This window comes from Scyliorhinus torazame, chromosome 9 (assembly GCF_047496885.1).
Source record: "Scyliorhinus torazame isolate Kashiwa2021f chromosome 9, sScyTor2.1, whole genome shotgun sequence".
NCBI lineage: Eukaryota > Metazoa > Chordata > Chondrichthyes > Carcharhiniformes > Scyliorhinidae > Scyliorhinus > Scyliorhinus torazame.
Genome location: NC_092715.1, coordinates 233778134 through 233796534, shown reverse-complemented (window position 1 = coordinate 233796534; position 18401 = coordinate 233778134). Strand labels below are relative to the sequence as shown.

Sequence of the window (18401 nt, the reverse complement as noted above, 5' to 3'; positions counted from 1 at the left end):
CTAGTAATTGACCCCTCTACCCTGGGGAAAAGCCTCTGACTATCCACTCTGTCTATGCCCCTCATAATTTTGTATACTTCTATCAGGTCGCCCCTCAACCTCCTTCGTTCCAGTGAGAACAAACCGAGTTTATTCAATCGCTCCTCATAGCTTAAGGTATTGGTTAATTAATAGAAAGCAAGAAAGCAAGGATTGGTTAATTAATAGAAAGCAAAGCGTGGGGATTAATGGGTGTTTCTCTGGTTGGCAATCAGTAGCTAGTGGTGTCCCTCAGGGATCAGTGTTGGGCCCACAACTGTTCACAATTTACACAGATGATTTAGAGTTGGGGACCAAGGGCAATGTGTCCAAGTTTGCAGACGACACTAAGATAAGTGGTAAAGCAAAAAGTGCAGAGGATACTGGAAGTCTGCAGAGGGATTTGGACAGGCTAAGTGAATGGGCTAGGGTCTGGCAGATGGAATACAATGTTGACAAATGTGAGGTTATCCATTTTGGTAAGAATAACGGCAAAAGGAATTATTATTTAAATGATAAAAAATTAAAACATGCTGCTGTGCAGAGAGATCTGGGTGTGCTAGTGCATGAGTCACAGAAAGTTGGTTTTCAGGTGCAACAGGTGATTAAGAAGGCAAATGGAATTTTGTCCTTCATTGCTAGAGGGATGGAGTTTAAGACTAGGGAGGTTATGCTGCAATTGTATAAGGTGTTAATGAGGCCACACCTGGAGTATTGTGTTCAGTTTTGGTCTCCTTACTTGAGAAAGGACGTACTGGCACTGGAGGGTGTGCAGAGGAGATTCACTAGGTTAATCCCAGAGCTGAAGGGGTTGGATTACGAGGAGAGGTTGAGTAGACTGGGACTGTACTCGTTGGAATTTAGAAGGATGAGGGGGGAACTTATAGAAACATATAAAATTATGAAGGGAATCGATAGGATAGATGCGGGCAGGTTGTTTCCACTGGCGGGTGAAAGCAGAACTAGGGGGCATAGCCTCAAAATAAGGGGAAGTAGATTTAGGACTGAGTTTAGGAGGAACTTCTTCACCCAAAGGGTTGTGAATCTATGGAATTCCTTGCCCAGTAAAGCAGTAGAGGCTCCTTCATTAAATGTTTTTAAGATAAAGATAGATAGTTTTTTGAAGAATAAAGGGATTAAGGGTTATGGTGTTCGGGCCGGAAAGTGGAGCTGAGTCCACAAAAGATCAGCCATGATCTCATTGAATGGCGGAGCAGGCTCGAGGGGCCAGATGGCCTACTCCTGCTCCTAGTTCTTATGTTCTTATGAATCAAACTGATATCAAACTCAAAGAAAACTCGATACCTGTAAAAAACCTTGTGTAACAACGGATTCCTCTTGATCATCAATCCAAGCCAAAGGCACTGGCGGAGGAAGAAACTCCAATGGCTAGAGAATGATTACAACATGATTATTGTAATTATAATTTCACCGTAAAACCGTACACAACATGCAATCCACTAAATGGAAAAAAATGTTGCAATTTTACCAGTGTTTTAGAAAATATTGGTTACTGAAAGCGAAGTTAAACAGCACTCAAGATTTCTCGGGGACACACTCCTTTGCAATTACGCAGATGGATCTATACTTGCAGATATCTTCTAAAATGAGCTGTTATCTAGTAAGAGGAGGTATGAAATCAAAACCAGTTGAGATGCTGAGCTTTTATTCAGCATTTTCAGATTTTATTTCAGATTTCCAGCATCCACATTATTTTGCTTGTGAGACATTTATGAAGTTTAGTTTCTGGCTTATAGAATAATGAACTGTATTGGAATATGGTGCAAGAAAGATGGAAAAAACAATTTAGAACACTTTCGAAACTCAAGTATGTTTATGGACAGAACTACTCATCACAGTAGTAAATATTTAGTTTCATACAATGCATGATTAACTTATTCAGGCAGTTTATAAATCAATTGAGCACCACTGTAAGTATTAAGCAGTCAAGGTAAGAAATGCTTAGGTGTACTTGAGAAGTTCCCTGTTTCTTCACAGAAAAACCTTTTTAAAAAAAAAAAAAGAAGAATTTAGCTGCTGCCCAGTTAACGTCACACCTCATCACTATCAATATAGATCATAAAATGCCGTCCTGGTACATCACTGCTCCTGATGTGCTGCGTGCACCTGTGTGCAAACACTGAACTCAGAATAATATACTTCGTCTCCCTGCCCTCTTCTACCAGCATACAGCTCTGGTGGGTGGGAGATTATGCTCTCCTTCAAAGAGCACAGATATGCATTATGAATTGTCCCGCCTGTACATCCACAAGCGTAAGAAATATAGCGATGGCTCCACAACATGAGCCATCTAGGTCTCCTGTGACCCACCTCAGCCAATTAAATCTTTCTCCAATACTCATCAGCGTACCATCATCTTGATACTGGAATTTGGCTCTCTCCTCTTCCTCTAAATATCACTTAACCGATTAGAGCCGACCTCCCTATCCTCATTTGTCCACCTTCAGTTATGAGGCTAGATGGGAGAGGTTGGGACCATTCTACTTGCTAAGAGGAGATTTGATAGAAGTGTTCAAAATTATGAGGGAACTGGACAGAGTTGAGAAGTAGAAACTGTTCTCCCTTATTCATTGAAGGATAAAGAACCAAAGGGCACAGATTTATAGTGATCTGCAAAAGAAGTAAATGTGATGCGAGAAAAAAACCTTTTCACACAGCGAGTGGTTCAGGTCTGGAATGCTCTCAGAAGTGTAACGGAGGCAGATTCAGTTGTGTTATTCAAGAGGGCTATAGGTTACTATTTCAATAGAAATAATGTGCATGGGTACGAAGAAAAGGCAGGGGAATTGCACTCAGTTATGATACTCATTTGAAGAGTCGGTGCAAACCCGATAAACCAAATGGCTTCCTTCTGCACCGTAACAATTCCGTGATTCTTTGTGATTCTCTTCATCTTCCATCACCCTGTTCTTTTTGTCCCTGCAATTGTGTCCTCAAATATCCCCTCCTCTTTTTCTTCCTCTCTCCTCTTCCACTGCCTCAGCATTTCTCTGCTCCTCACCCACTCCCTTCTTGTCCAATTCAATTATAACCCAACTCTCGCTTTGCTTTAACTGAAAAATACACCCAAGTCTTGATTCTAATTTCTAGTTGACAGGTTGGGTGGAGATCTCATTTTAGCCCAGTTATCCTCAGTATAATCTTCCACCACAACTGAATGCTGGTATGATAGAGCACATTTCATTACTATTCTGTAAATATTACTAAAAGCGGTTTAAGGTGAGATTTCTTGTGTTCTCATTTGTAATGCACTGACCTCCCATGGTTTGAAGATAATTGTTTGTTACAACATTCACATATTTACCGTAGAGAGGCAATCCATAGGGTAGGGTGGACAAAAAGAACCAATCACAACTAATGGCAAAATGGAAGAATAAACCAAAGGCTAGCCCTTCCTTTCCTAATTACAACTTGGAACAGGTTCTAACAGTTGTCTACTCAGTCCGGTGCCAGAACCATCCTCAAATACAACGAACAGTCCTTCCAAATCTACCCAATATACCCCATTACTAAAACTGTTCTCTGCATAATCTTGACAGCTGTGAATTCTTCCCCATAACTTATTGCCCCAGTTCTTGAAACAAAGTTCATATGAAGCTCAATCAATGTCTTTCTTTTAGGCACAGCATATGTCTCATTACCAGTGCTCTGCCTGGTGAGTGTTTGGGTGCTTGTCTTCTTAAATCCTTTTGGTGCTCCCCAATAGCAGTATTACATGAACTAGTTGTTTGCTGAGCATCAATGTATAACTACTTGAATGGCGGTGGCCCATTCTTGCATTGAGTTTTTAAAAACTCTTCAATTGCTTGTGCCGCATCAAATGCCGCAGTGAGTAACTGGTCCTTCCCAATCCCTAGCTCAATTTGCATTAATTTGGTAAACATCTAAAAGAACCAAATCCAGTCTTGTCTCGAGAGATAGCAGATACTTCCATTTCTTCTTCAGTCATGTTCTTGCTGCAGCGAGTTCAGTGATGTGCAGACTTGAAAGTAGCAATAAAATTTCAGAACTTAAAGTCCTCCCTATCTAATAGCCCACATGTTGAAGCTCAACAAGACAAGCTCTTGAAAGTTGCAGCTCAAGACCTCAGTAACACTCTGTATTCACAAGACTGGTGGATCCCAATGAAAGCAAACTGTCCGTCACGTAGCCTAACATACGCGGCAGTATATGAACATATGTCGCACACAAGATTGAGCAGGAAACATGCTTTTTAAGCACAATTTCAACATGCAAATGTGACAATATTTACAAATCTTATAGCAGCTGGTAAGTATGCCCTTAAACTATATCGGCATATATGTAAATTTATGGCAGCGCAGAAAGTCATGAGGCACATCAACTCCATACTCCCAGAATGCTTAGATCCACTGCAATTCGCATACCGCCACAGCTGGTCCACAGCAGACACCATTTCCCTGGCCCTACACTCATTCCAGGAGCATCTCGACAACAAGGACTCCTACATCAGACTCCTATTTATTGACTACATCTCCGCCTTCAACACCATGATCCCAGCTAGGCTCATATCAAAGCTCCAAAACCTAGGACTAGGCTCCTCACTCTGCAACTGGATTCTTGACTTTATGACCCATAGACCACAATCAGTAAAGATAAACAACAACACCTCCTCCACGATAATCCTCAATACCGGGCCCCCTACTTTACTCCCTATACACACACGACTGCGTGGCAAAATTTGGCTCCAACTCCACCTACAAGTTTGCTGATGACCCGACCATAGTACGTTGGATCTCGAACAACGATGAGTTAGAATACAGGAGAGTGAGATGGAGAACCTATTGGAGTGGTGCAACGACACCAATCTCTCCCTCAATTTCAGCAAAATTAAAGAGCTGGTAATTGACTTCAGGAAGCAAAGTATTGTACACACCCTTGTCTGCATCAAAGGGGCTGAGGTGGAGATGATTGACAGCTTCAAAATCCTAGATGTGCACATCACCAAAAATCTGTCCTGGTCCACTCACGTCGACCCTACTACCCAGAAAGCACCTATACCTCCTCAGGAAACTAAGGACATTATGGCATGTCGACATTGACTCTTGCCAACTTTAACAGGCACACTATAGAAAACATCCTATCTGGCTGCATCACAGCCTGGTATGGCAACTGCTCGGACCAAGACCGTAAGAAACTACAGAGAATCGTGAACACTGCTCAGTCCATCACATGAACCCGCATCCCATCCATTTACTATCTACACTTCCCGCTGCCTTGGGAAAGTGGGCAGCATAATCAAATACCCCTCCCACCCAGCTTACTCACTCTTCCAACTTCTTCCATCAGGCAGGAGATACAAAAGTCTGAGAACACGCACTAACAGATTCAAAAACAGCTACTTCCCCGTTGTTACCAGACTCCTAAATGACCCTTATGGACTGATCTGATCTCTTCATACATCTTCTCTACCGAATACGACAGTCCTGTATGCTTCACTCGATGCTTGTGTCTATGTATTTGCATTGTGTATTTTATGTTTGCCTTATTATGTATTTTCTTTTAATGTACGGAGTGATCTGTCTGAGCTGCACGCAGAACAATACTTTTCACTGTACCTCAGTACACGTGCCAATAAACAAATCCAATCCAAAGGTGCCGTGTGTGTAGGCACAGTAGCAAGTTGATGGAAACTGCTGTGTGCCCACATATCCTGCCTATAGAAATTAAAACTGGTCTTACTTTGTTAGATTTCCTCAAATAGGCAAATTTCTTCCTCATTTACTCGCATTATCTCTGCACATACTTTGTTTGGTTCCACTTTGCAAAATACCTCATAATTTTATCCGAACGGAAAAAAATCGCCTTTTACCTGTTTCTTGCAAAGAATAGCTTGACAGCTGCATCAGTACGTCTGTTATTTATACAGTACTGTTTTGTCACAAGTGTTTTTGACACTCCAAATTTGTGTGCGACAAAACCTCTCTCCACTTTGATGTCAGTGGTAGCTTTATGAGTTGTCATGGTGAAGGGAACGCATTCTACATAAAATGAGCTCCCAGTACTAGACCTAGTCTAAGCAAAAAATAAATGAGCCTATTCCCAGAGGATCACACAAGTCTTTTTCAAAAGATGTGAACACAAAGTTCGCAGTCGTAACACCTCAATGCAAAAGTAGGCAATTTGATCCATAGTTTTTTGAAAATGCATTAACTACATCACTGCACTTAATCTTACTGTGAACTTGAGCAAAACATTTTTAAGTCTGATCCTTGTACCAGAGGCAGAAAAATAGAACAAAAACACAGCTTGAAATTATTAGAAATAGTAACCAGTAAGAATTCTAATGCATTTCTGCATTCAGATTTCATAGAATGTGATTATTCATTATAAACTTATAAAATTATACATATAAACTTTAAAACTTTACTTTCACAGCTCATTACATGTTTTGAAGTTACAATTTATACAATTTAATTCTGAGTAATCCAGCATGATGTCCGTTAAACCCAAACAAGTATATAGTAAATAGTTATTTTGGGGAAGAGCTTACAAAGGCATCTTAACAGTAAACATATTGTGTATTAGATGTTGTAACTACAATACCTCCTCTGGTAACTGAATGGGCTCCTCGATGGGAATCATGCTATCTACATCAGTTTCCTTGTTGGCCTTCAAGTTTGGGCGGCAGCAGATCATAGTGACACTGATGGGCAAGTCTTTTAGAATACTGACAACATCTTGGTGATTCTGACCTAGGAGTGGTATTCCGTTCACCTAAAACACAATACAAATTCTTCAGTAAAACCCAATTAAAAGCAGAATCTATTCCCCATCTTAAATGCAACACATTCCTCCTAGTCGCTAGGGGGTGGTTTAGCACAGTGGGCTAAACAGCTGACTTGTAATGCAGAACAAGACCAGTAGCGCGGATTCAATTCCCGTACCAGCCTCCCCGAACAGGTGCCGGAATGTGGCGACTAGGGGCTTTTCACAGTAACTTTATTGAAGTACTTGTGACTATAAGCGATTATTATTATTATTAGTCATCTGAAATTATTCTACAATTTTTAAGTTGCGTTATCATTGCTATGCACTCAGTTCAATAATATCAATGTTAATCTTTAAATATTTTATGAAAAACCATCAAGCGTAGATAAGAGAAAAAAATTGACTGAAAATATACGGAGATGTTAACAGCTGTTCCTTTTTGAAATAAATTGGAAGATACACTGCTTAATTAGAAAACAAATGTATTTTCAAATGAACTACAACTGTACATAAGAAGACTGAATCTACGAAATGTCGTTCTGAATGAAGATACAATTCTGAAAGCAGTGCAGGAGCAGAGACCTGGGTGTACATGCATAAATCATTGAAGGTGGCAGAACAAGTTGAGGGAACAGCTAAAAGAGCGGACAACATCCCAGGCTTTATCACTAGGGGCACAGAGTACAAAAGCAAGGAAGTTATGTTAAGCTTCTATTGAACACTGGTTTGGCCTCAACTTAAGAACTGCATCCAGTTTTGTGCACATTTTAGGAGGGATGTTAAGACATTCAAGCGGGTTTAGAAGATTTATGGGAGTGGTTCTAAGGATAAGGAACTGAAGTTACACATAAATTGAAGTTGGGATTTTTTTCGTTGGAAGAGAACGTTGAGAGATTTGATGGAAGTATTCAAAATCATGAGAGGTCTCCACAAAGCACAGGGAGAAACTGTTCCCACTGCTGGGAAGGTCAAGAACCAGAGAGCACAGATTTAAGGTTATTGACAAAAAAAAAAACAATGTTGACATGAGGAAAAGCTTTTTCATGCAGTGAGTGATTAGGATCTAGAATGCACAGCCTAATAGTGAGGTGGAGCCAGGTTCAATCGAGGAATTCAAGGGAGAATTTGATTATTATCTGAAAACGAAGAAGGTTCAGGGCTACAGCGAGTACACAGCAGAATGGATCTTGGTGAACTGTACTTTGAGTGAATCAGTACAGACAAAATGGGCCAAATGGTCACCTTCTGTATTGTAACCACTCATGATTCTTTGATAACAGGAAATCGCATTCAAAAAGCATTGCAAAATTATATTTCTCTCATCAGCTTTCAAGTGCAGCAAAATTACAATGTGTAATGACTTTTACTTTACCTGACACTTACATTCAAGCAGTTAACTTATGAAACTATTACGGATTCAGCAAAAGTAAAGCAATAAATTAAATTAATAATGCAAAAGTGTGATCAAGAAGTCATTTCTGGAGATTGATATATTTACCACGCCATATGTTTCAAGACATCAGTTTTTTGGAATAGGTAGATGTTCAGTCCGATATCACTATTATCTAATGTATTTAGGACCACCACACCAATAATGCCTCAGTGATGAATAAATAGAACTGGGTAGCTCAACAACATAAAACCAAGGACAACCTGAAATAACTGCTTATCATTTCAGTAGGTAATACAAGACTGTAAAGCTCAGTAAAAACTGCTAGAATGGTGAGCGACATGAGCAGCAGTTTTTCCCTCATCCTTCCTGGTTGGAAAATAATGGAACAGTGAAGACACTGTGGCCAATGATCTGAAACGTATGGTAGCGTAGTGACTCAAATTAGGCCTAGACTGTTGATCTTGATGGAGGCTTAAGTTCAAATCGCACCACAATGGTTGGGGAATTTAAATTCAGTTAATTAAATAAATCTGGAATATAAAGCTAGCGTCAGTAATAGAGGTCATGAAATGTAATGACCGAACAGTGAGTGGAGTGCACAGAAATTCAAGAATTTAGAACTACCAAGGTGGCAATTACCTTTCGGATGAACATTCTAAGTCTTTTATTAAAAGCGTGGTGCTCCTGTAAAGGGGATATCAGATTCTAGAGCAGGGATAAAGGTTTGCAACTGTGCTGACCAAAATAATACCCAAAGGATTAGCTCCTCAATAGAATGCAACTGAAACTTCTTGTAATCACACCCCTTAGATCGTATTTACTGTGTGGCTTTGATGAGGTCAACCTTAGACAATGGTCCCCAATGATCCAGTTTTGCACAAAATCCATTGACAAATAATTTATTCATATCCCTGAACTGGGAAATATCTTACTGGTAACTTTACCCTTGAAACTGAATCAGAGACACTTCTGAATTTCAGACTGAAATATGCGATCAGATTTTCATAGATTATCATAGAATTTACAGTGCAGAAGGAGGCCATTCGGCCCATCGAGTCTGCACCGACTCTTGGAAAGAGCACCCTACCCAAGGTCCACACCTCCACCCTATCCCCATAACCCAGTAACCCCACCCAACACTATGGGCAATTTTGGACACTAAGGGCAATTTATCATGGCCAATCCACCTAACCTGCACATCTTTGGACTGTGGGAGGAAACCGGAGCACCCGGAGGAAACCCACGCACACACGGGGAGGATGTGCAGACTCTGCACAGACAGTGACCCAAGCTGGAATCGAACCTGGGACCCTGGAGCTGTGAAGCAATTGTGCTATCCACAATGCTACCGTGCTGCCCCCTTGTGCAGTCACTTGTGCACAGTTCCTGGCTAACCGGTGTTTCCCAAACCAATCATCTGTTTCAGGGTCGACTTGCGACTCTGAGATCCAGTATAGGGGGAAAAACCTCTTGTGACTATCAGCTATATAGAAATCTATTCCCTCTTGATTTCCATCACCGCTGATCTCAATAATCTAATGAGGTTTTCAAGGCGGCGACTAATATAGGATCCCAGAAGCGCCTCAATACCCAGGACCCATGCATTCTTAAAAATACTTGAGAGACTCTCATTAATCTAGATATTAGAGAAATGCCAATGCTGTTGATGAAATTAGTCCTGCTCCAAGTTCCTTAATACATGCTTACAGTATAAAACGGAAAATTTGATAGCTAAATTTAGATTTAAATTTAATTTGAAAATTAAATCTCAGCATTATTTGTAAATCAAATTAAAGAGATTTGTATTGGTAGTTTCTGTTTAACAGTTCTGAGAAACAATTTCCCTTGCTCAACATGACGTCCAAAGATTGCCATTGTCATAGCAATGCCAAGCTTGAGGAGGCCTCGACATGAAAAGAAACAGCATAATTGGATAAAGGATTCTCCCTGCCCAAAATACAATTATAACATCTAACACGAGATCTCGGGGGTCTGCAGTTGTGACTGGGAAGTCCAAAAACTGCCCAGTCAGTTGAGGACATTTCCTCATAGTTATCCAGTTGTCATGGTCCATGTACGAATCAATAACAAAGCTGGAAGTAGGAGTGAGATTCAGCTGAGGGGTAATAGAGTTGCTACGGTAAAAATTAAAAATCAATATCTCAAAGGATTTGGATTACCATCTGAGCCACACAAATTTGTAAAGTGGAAAGCAGATTTGAGAATTAAATGGGTGGCTGAAAGAGTGGTATGGAAAGTTCTGCTCAGGGTGCATAGTAATTGTTGTATGGAAAGATGGAACTGTTTCTTGGGACCAGTGTTGCAGCGCATCAAGTATCTAGGATGGTAGATAAGAGTTTCAACTAATAAGGGGGAGGGAGGTTTCAGGTAAGGAAATATACATAAACTTAAAAGAGAAAAGGCGAAATCACAATTCGGGTAAAATCAAACAGATTGGGCCATAACTTCCATCCAGCAGTGGTGGCCTGCTGGAATTACACAGGTTTAAAGTGCATCGACCTGCTCTGGAAAACTTTGTTGAAACCTCCGTTGGCTGGAGCCGCTTGGAGTCTGCATAAAAAGAGTCTCCATAGAATCCCATGCAGAAGGTATCCATTTGGCCCATCAAATCTGTACCAACCCTCAGAAACAGCACCAATCTAGGCCCACTCTCCTGTCTGATCCCTGTAACCCCACCTAACCTGCACATCTTTGAACTGTGGGAGGAAACCGGAACATCTGGAGGAAACCCACACAGACAGGGAGAATGTACAAACTCCACAGACAGTAACACAAGGCCAGTATTAAGGCAGCAGCGCTAACCACTGTGCCACCTCTGAAGCCTCCAGCATAATGCAACTCAGGGAGACCACGCACCCTTTTTTCTGCACTGGCATACGGAAAGCCAAGGGCCCAGTGACATTGACAGGCCCAGGAGAAGGTAAGTGGTTTGGAATTGGGGAGAGAGTGAAGTTGTGTCGGATGTGGGAATTGGTGGTTGAGTCGGATGGGAATGTGTTGTGTTAGTTTGGGGGAGGGGTGGGGGTGTCAGATGGGGGTTCAATTGGGAAGTGTGGTACAGGGACAGCCTGACAAGGGTCATAGGCCCAGAACACAACTGTCAAATGAGGTCCTGGCTGGAATCGATACTGGCTGTCTGCAAGAGCACTCAAGTCAACACGCAAATGCATTATTGCTATATGGACTTTGTGATTATCAACTCACGTTTACAAAAAAGAACAAGACCATGCTATGAATACGTAACTAACTTCCAGACACAGGTGATCAACTTTGTAGCAGGACAAACAAAGAGGCCATTAGACTCCATAATGGGCTAATAATTGGTCAGACAAGACTGTCTCAGAGGACAATAGATCTTCATTGAATCACCCTGGCTAAATAGGAGTATCCTGCTTATTCCCATTAACAAGTTTAAGTCTGGATGGGACAATAGAACTCAGGCTAGGTGTGGGCATATACCTATACTCAGTGCTAGCAGAATTGGCATAGAAGAAGGAATATTGAAACAGATCTTCAGCGATAACCTGGGAGTACCCCAGACACAACCATCACAGGAAGGACAGACACTGGTTTCCAAGCCCAGAGAAGTAATCCACATTGCATGATCGTACCTAGAGCTTAGCCTTGAGTCTGAGTCATATTGTGTACGAGTGTGATAATTGTGAATAAAACTCCGAGGGTCCAGGGGCCAATGGGGGTCAGATCGGGAGGGGTCAATGGTTTGAACCGGGGCTGTCCCATGCAGCTGGCAGTAGGGGTTGGAGGGAATCCCATGGGAGGGAGGAATTGGAAAGGTGGGTTCCTGCAGGATGATTTGTCAGGGGGTGGGGAGTGATCTGTGCAGAGCCCAGCCTGGGTGTTTAAATTAGTTACAGTTAAGTTGTAAGTGGTTTTATTTCTTCTAACTCTTTCAGAGTAACTATTGGTGTAAACTGGCAGAACTATTAGAAGTTAGCAATTTAAATCTCTTTGTCAGATGGCTACCTGTGCAGTGCAATTGTCCAGGGAAGTTAGCGCTTTTGGACAATTCCAGAATAAACCCTGACCTGGGAACATCCCAGAGGGATACTCCATCACATCTTTGGGGAACCCCCCAATCCAACACGGCAGAGTCAGGAAATTACGGACCAATACATCACGCAAGAACAGGGAGTTTATAACCATTAATAGGGCTTTAACAACTAAGTTCACATCAGGGGAAATTAGTGAAAAGTTCAAACTAAAGGTGCTATTTTTAAATGTATAAGTAGTTGTATCAAGATACAGAAATTAATAGCACAAGTACAAATAAGTGGGATGACATGTGGATATAAGTTGGGAACTAATATTCATGAATTCTTGACATTTACAAAAGACAGGCAAAATGTAAAAAGTTGAAGTAGCCTTGATGATAAAAGAATATAAATCAAGAAATTAGGCTGTATGTAATAAAGGTAATATCTCAGGCAGCTGTGAGGAACTTTAATCTTCATATAAACTGGACAAATCTAATTTAGCAAAAATAGCTTGGAGGGGAAGTTAATGGAATGCATTAGAGAAGTTTTCTAGAACAATACATCAAGGAACCAACCAGGGGTCAAGTAGAACAGGAGAAATTATAGTGCAAAATTTGGAAAAAGCAGAGATGTTAAAGAAATACTGTGCATCCGTTTTCACAGTAAAGACACAAAGAATATACTGGAAATTGTGAGGAATCCAGGGTCTAATGAGAATGAGGAATTTATAGCAATTATTAGTACAAGGATCAGTTTGGGGCCTCAGCTACAAATTAGGCAAAGGGACTGTGCTCAATAAATCTAAGTTTGCTGATGAAACAAAGGTACTTGGGAATATAAACTGTGAAGAAGTAAACAACTGCAAAAGGATACAGATCAGAGAAGTGATTGCGCAAAATATGATAGATTAAGTTATATTTGGGCAAGGGTGACATTATCCATTTTGATAGGAGTGGTGAAGCAGAATTATTTTTTGAGAGGCTGGTAAATGTTGATATTCAGACAAACTTGGGGGATGTCCCTTGTGCATGAATCACAGAGTTAGCATGTAGGAACAAGCAATTAGGAAGGCAAAAGCTAGGTTAGCCTATATTGCAAGGCTTTTGAATTAGCTGATTAAGAAAGCTTTGCTGCAATTGTATGGGGCTTCGGTGGAACAATAACTGGAATACTGTGCACAGTTTTGGTCTCCTTACATGAGGAAGGATATGCTAATTAGAGGGAATGCTACAAAGGTTCACTAGAGTTTATAAGGAGAGATAAACTCACTGAAATGTCTAAAATTCGGAATAGTTTTGACAGGATAGACTCTGACAGGCTATTTTCTTTAACTAGGGGTCACAGTTTAAGAATAAGGACTTGGCCATTTAGCACTAAGGTGAGGAGAAATACTTTCATCAGTCAGTTGTGGATATTCAGTTTGTGATAATATGTAAAGACCGAGATCAACAGATTTCTTTGAGCACAAATTAAATCAAGAAATATGGGAATAAGGTGGTGAAGAGGAGATGATGTACTTTCAGACACTTTTGAGAGGAAAACTGTCTGAACAATGCAGGCCAAATTTGAACTTACCTCCAATAGCTCATCTCCACTATACAGTTTTCCACTACGTCCTACGGGTCCCTCAGGGAGGATGGAACGAATATAATGATGTCCAATGGTGGCTTCCAAACTTATGCCCAGGCCACTACTTTCACTGAACTTCGTTACTTGAGTCACCTGTAAGTGAAGGTACAAAACAACCTATCATTCTTGACTATTATCTGTGAGAACTTCCAAGTCAAAAATGAACAATTGGATCGAGTTAATGCCATAAATGTTGCAGAGGTTTAGAACGTTGGCACAACTCATTGTCTGGGTTATGTAACCCAAAATGTTGATGACCAGAATTTAGACATTTCTTCACTTCTCTAATATCTGATTAATATATTTTTCTTTCATTCAAGTATTATTTTTCTAATCTTTTTTTTTGAATCATAGAATTATACAGTACAGAAGAGGTCCGTCAGCGCATCAAGGCTGCACTGACAAAAAACACCACTCTGATCTAGACTAATCCCACTTCCCAGCACTTGACCCATAGACTTTAATGTTATGACATTTCAATGTTATGACATTTCAAGTATTCATCCCTGTACTTTTTTAAGATTGTGAGGTTCCTGCCTCAATTATCCTCCAAGGTATTTCAGATTCCCACCACCATCTGGCTGAAAAGAATTATCCTCAAATTCCCTCCATACCTCCCGTCTTTCACCTTAGAATTATGCCCACTTGTTATTGACAATTCAACTAAAGCAAAGAGCTGCTTTCTATCCACGTCCCTCATAATCCTATACACCTCAATCAGGTCCCCTCTCAGCTTTCGCTGCTCCAAAGAAAACAAGCCAAACTTATCCAGCCTTTCATCATAGCTAAAATGCTCCATTCCAGGCAACATCCTGTTGAATCTCCTCTGCACCCTCTCTAGTGCAATCACATCCTTCCCATAGTGCAGTCACCAGACCTGAACAGTGTTCCCAGTTGTGGCCTAACCAGAGTCCTGTACAGCTCCAACATAAACTCCCTGCGCTTATAACTATGCCATGACTGATAAAGGAAAGTGTCCAGTATGCCTTAACTATCCTATCAACCTGTCCTGCCATCTTCAGGGATATGTGGACAAGCACCCCAAGTTCCCTGTTCCTCTGAGCTTCCTAGTGTCCTGCCATTCACTGAGTATTTCCTTGTCGCGTTACTCCTTCCAAAGTGCATCACCTCACACTTTTCAGAGTTAAATTCAATCTGCCACTAATCTGCCCATTCTTCTCTGTCAACCACCCAGCCAATCTTCGTGTCATCTGCAAACTTGTTTATAATTTCTTCCTCCTCCCACCCCCACCCCATACATACATTTGAAAATGCCCTGTTCTTTTAACACCAGGTTAAAGTCCAACAGGTTTGTTTCGATGTCACTAGCTTTCGGAGCGCTGCTCCTTCCTCAGGTGAATGAAGAGGTCTGTTCCAGAAACACATATATAGACAAATTCAAAGATGCCAGACAATGTTTGGAATGCGAGCATTAGCAGGTGAATAAATCTTTACAGATCCAGAGATGGGGTGACCCCAGGTTAAACAGGTGTGAATTGTCTCAAGCCAGGACAGTTGGTAGGATTTCGCAGGCCAGATGGTGGGGGATGAATGTAATGTGACATGAATCCCAGGTCCCGGTTGAGGCCGCACTCATGTGTGCGGAACTTGGCTATAAGTTTCTGCTCGGCGATTCTGCGTTGTCGCGGGTCCTGAAGGCCGCCTTGGAGAACGCTTACCCGGAGATCAGAGGCTGAATGCCCTTGACTGCTGAAGTGTTCCCCGACTCGAAGGGAACCGCGCAACCTCAAACGAACCACTGTTTGCAGCAAACTACCCAGTCTTCAGAACAGTGACCACGACACCACACAACCCTGTCATGGTAATCTCTGCAAGACGTGCCAGATCATCGACATGGATACCACTATTACACGTGAGAACACCACCCACCAGGTACGCGGTACATACTCGTGCGACTCGGCCAACGTTGTCTACCTCATACGCTGCAGGAAAGGATGTCCCGAAGCGTGGTACATTGGCGAGACCATGCAGACGCTGCGACAACGAATGAACGGACATCGCGCAACAATCACCAGGCAGGAATGTTCCCTTCGAGTCGGGGAACACTTCAGCAGTCAAGGGCATTCAGCCTCTGATCTCCGGGTAAGCGTTCTCCAAGGCGGCCTTCAGGACCCGCGACAACGCAGAATCGCCGAGCAGAAACTTATAGCCAAGTTCCGCACACATGAGTGCGGCCTCAACCGGGACCTGGGATTCATGTCACATTACATTCATCCCCCACCATCTGGCCTGCGAAATCCTACCAACTGTCCTGGCTTGAGACAATTCACACCTCTTTAACCTGGGGTTACCCCATCTCTGGATCTGTAAAGATTTAATCACCTGCTAATGCTCGCATTCCAAACATTGTCTGGCATCTTTGAATTTGTCTATATATGTGTTTCTGGAACATACCTCTTCATTCACCTGAGGAAGGAGCAGCGCTCCGAAAGCTAGTGACATTGAAACAAACCTGTTGGACTTTAACCTGGTGTTGTAAGACTTCGAACTGTGCTCACCCCAGTCCAACGCCGGCATCTCCACATCCTGTTCTTTTAAAGAATGCCTGTGATTATTAACTTATACTATGGAAGGTTTGGAAAATGCAGTTGGCATTAGCCACATACGATCTCCAACAACATGCATTTACATAGTAACCTAAATGTAGAAGGAGACATCCATATCAAGGCACCTGACAGGGTCATTTACAAACAAATGAGCAACATAAAGAGATATTAAGGCAGGTAACCGAAAGTGTGGTTGAAGACGTATGTTTTAAGGAGCGGTTTAAAGCAGAGGTCAAGGTGGAGAAATTAGGGAGGAAGTTCCAGACCTAGGATTCAGGCGTCAGTGGTGGAGTAATTAAAAAATGAGATGCTCAAGTGGTCAGAATTGGAGATCTCGAACAAAGATCTTGAAGGGTTTTAAGTCTGGAGGAGGATAAAGAGATGGGGAAGGGGCAAGGAAATGCAAAGATCTGAAAAGGTAGAGTGCTTTAAAATAGAGATGTTGCCAGGTGGGCAGTCAATGTAGGTCAAGAGCATAGGGGTAATGGGTAAACGGGACATGGTACGATACAACAACATTTTGGATTAGTTTAAATTTACGAAAGGTGAAAGACAAGAGGCTAGCCAGGAGAGTACTGGAATAATTAAACCTAGAGATAATGAAAGCGCTGATGAATGTTTCAGCAGCTGATAAGCTAAGGCAGGGGTGGTGACAAGTAATGCAACAGAGGTGAATGTAGGTGACGAAGCAGGTAATAATAATAATTTTATTAGTGTCACAAATAGGCTTACATTAACACTGCAATGAGTTACTGTGCAAATCCCCTAGTCGGCACACTACAGCGCCTGTTCGGATACACTGAGCGAGAATTCAGAATGCCCAATTCACCTGAACAAGTATGTCTTTCGGGACTTGTGGGGGAGCACAGAGGAAACCTACGCAGACATGGGGAGAACATGCAGACTCCTCATAGACAGTGACCCAAGTCAGAAATCTAACCTGGGTCCCTGGCACTGTGAAGCAACACAGTGCTAACCACTGTGCTACCCTGCCGCACTATATGATCAGAAGCTCATCTTAGAATCATATAGGACACTCTGGACAGTAACAAGGACAGGATGGAGTTGGAGACTGAAGAATGGAATATGTAGTAGGGATCAAACACAATGGTGGTGAAATAGCAGCATGAAACGGACTTGTAGTGAATTAGCAACTGATTTTTCATTTTATCTGGTCATCTTTCCACATAGACAAGACACGTGTTCCTTAATCCCACTTGGTTTGAAATTAAAAACCTTGGGAATATTCATGGAAAATAAAAACTTGTATGGTGACAAACCACCTACTAATTCACTAAGAACTTGTTTCATGTTGCTGATGTAGACCAATTTCACCCACAATGGTTCCAACTAGAAGTAGCTGGATCAAGGTTATTGTGTACCTGAAAAGAGTTTGTCTGAAAAGGGTTTGTGATAATTTGACAGTATGCTATTATGTAAGCTTACAGTATCCAAGAATAATTAACTAACAATTAACATTTTTGATATACATACCACAATTTTATAGTTAGCTCCAAGAATCTCCTGCCATTTAACACAAAGACTTTCCTCTTCTGATGAGCTGAGCTGAAATCCTGGAATGATGAAGGATTAACAAAACAAATCAGGCTTATTTCACTTATGCTTTCTATTAACACAATTATTAAAGAAAACCTTCATAGGAACCAAAGTAAGCCATTCAGCCTGTTGAGGCTACTCCACGCCATTCAAGCCAATCACGGCTGAGCATCCACCTCAATGTCATTTTGCCCCACTATCCTGTGATGTCATTAGTATCGCAAGTTGTGCAGGTTAGATGGATTGTCCGTGCTAAATTGCGCTTTTGTGTCCAGGATGTGCAGGTTAGGTGGACTTGCACGGGTAGTGTAGGCCTAGTTAGGTTCCTCTTTCAGAGGTAGGTGCAGACTCGATGGGCCAAATGGCCTCCTACTGCACTGTAGGGATTCGATGAAACCTATTGATACCTGTGCTGAACATGTTCAATGCTTGAACTTTTGCAGTTTTCTGGGTTAGAGAATTCCTCATCTC

At 41.6% G+C, this 18401-nt stretch overlaps 1 protein-coding gene across 18 annotated transcripts in view; it reads right to left on the bottom strand.

The window, feature by feature from the left end:
- The window catches only part of LOC140429761 (multiple PDZ domain protein), a 488055-nt gene that overhangs the window by 285560 nt on the left and 184094 nt on the right, over positions 1 to 18401 (bottom strand). For all 18 annotated transcript variants that reach the window (XM_072517160.1, XM_072517164.1, XM_072517169.1 and 15 more), the window contains 4 exons: positions 17868 to 17947; positions 13753 to 13899; positions 6604 to 6774; positions 1324 to 1407 (listed from right to left, as the gene is read on the bottom strand). In XM_072517160.1, the coding sequence (XP_072373261.1) occupies positions 1324 to 1407; positions 6604 to 6774; positions 13753 to 13899; positions 17868 to 17947 (482 nt within the window). The remainder of the gene's footprint in view (positions 1 to 1323; positions 1408 to 6603; positions 6775 to 13752; positions 13900 to 17867; positions 17948 to 18401) is intronic.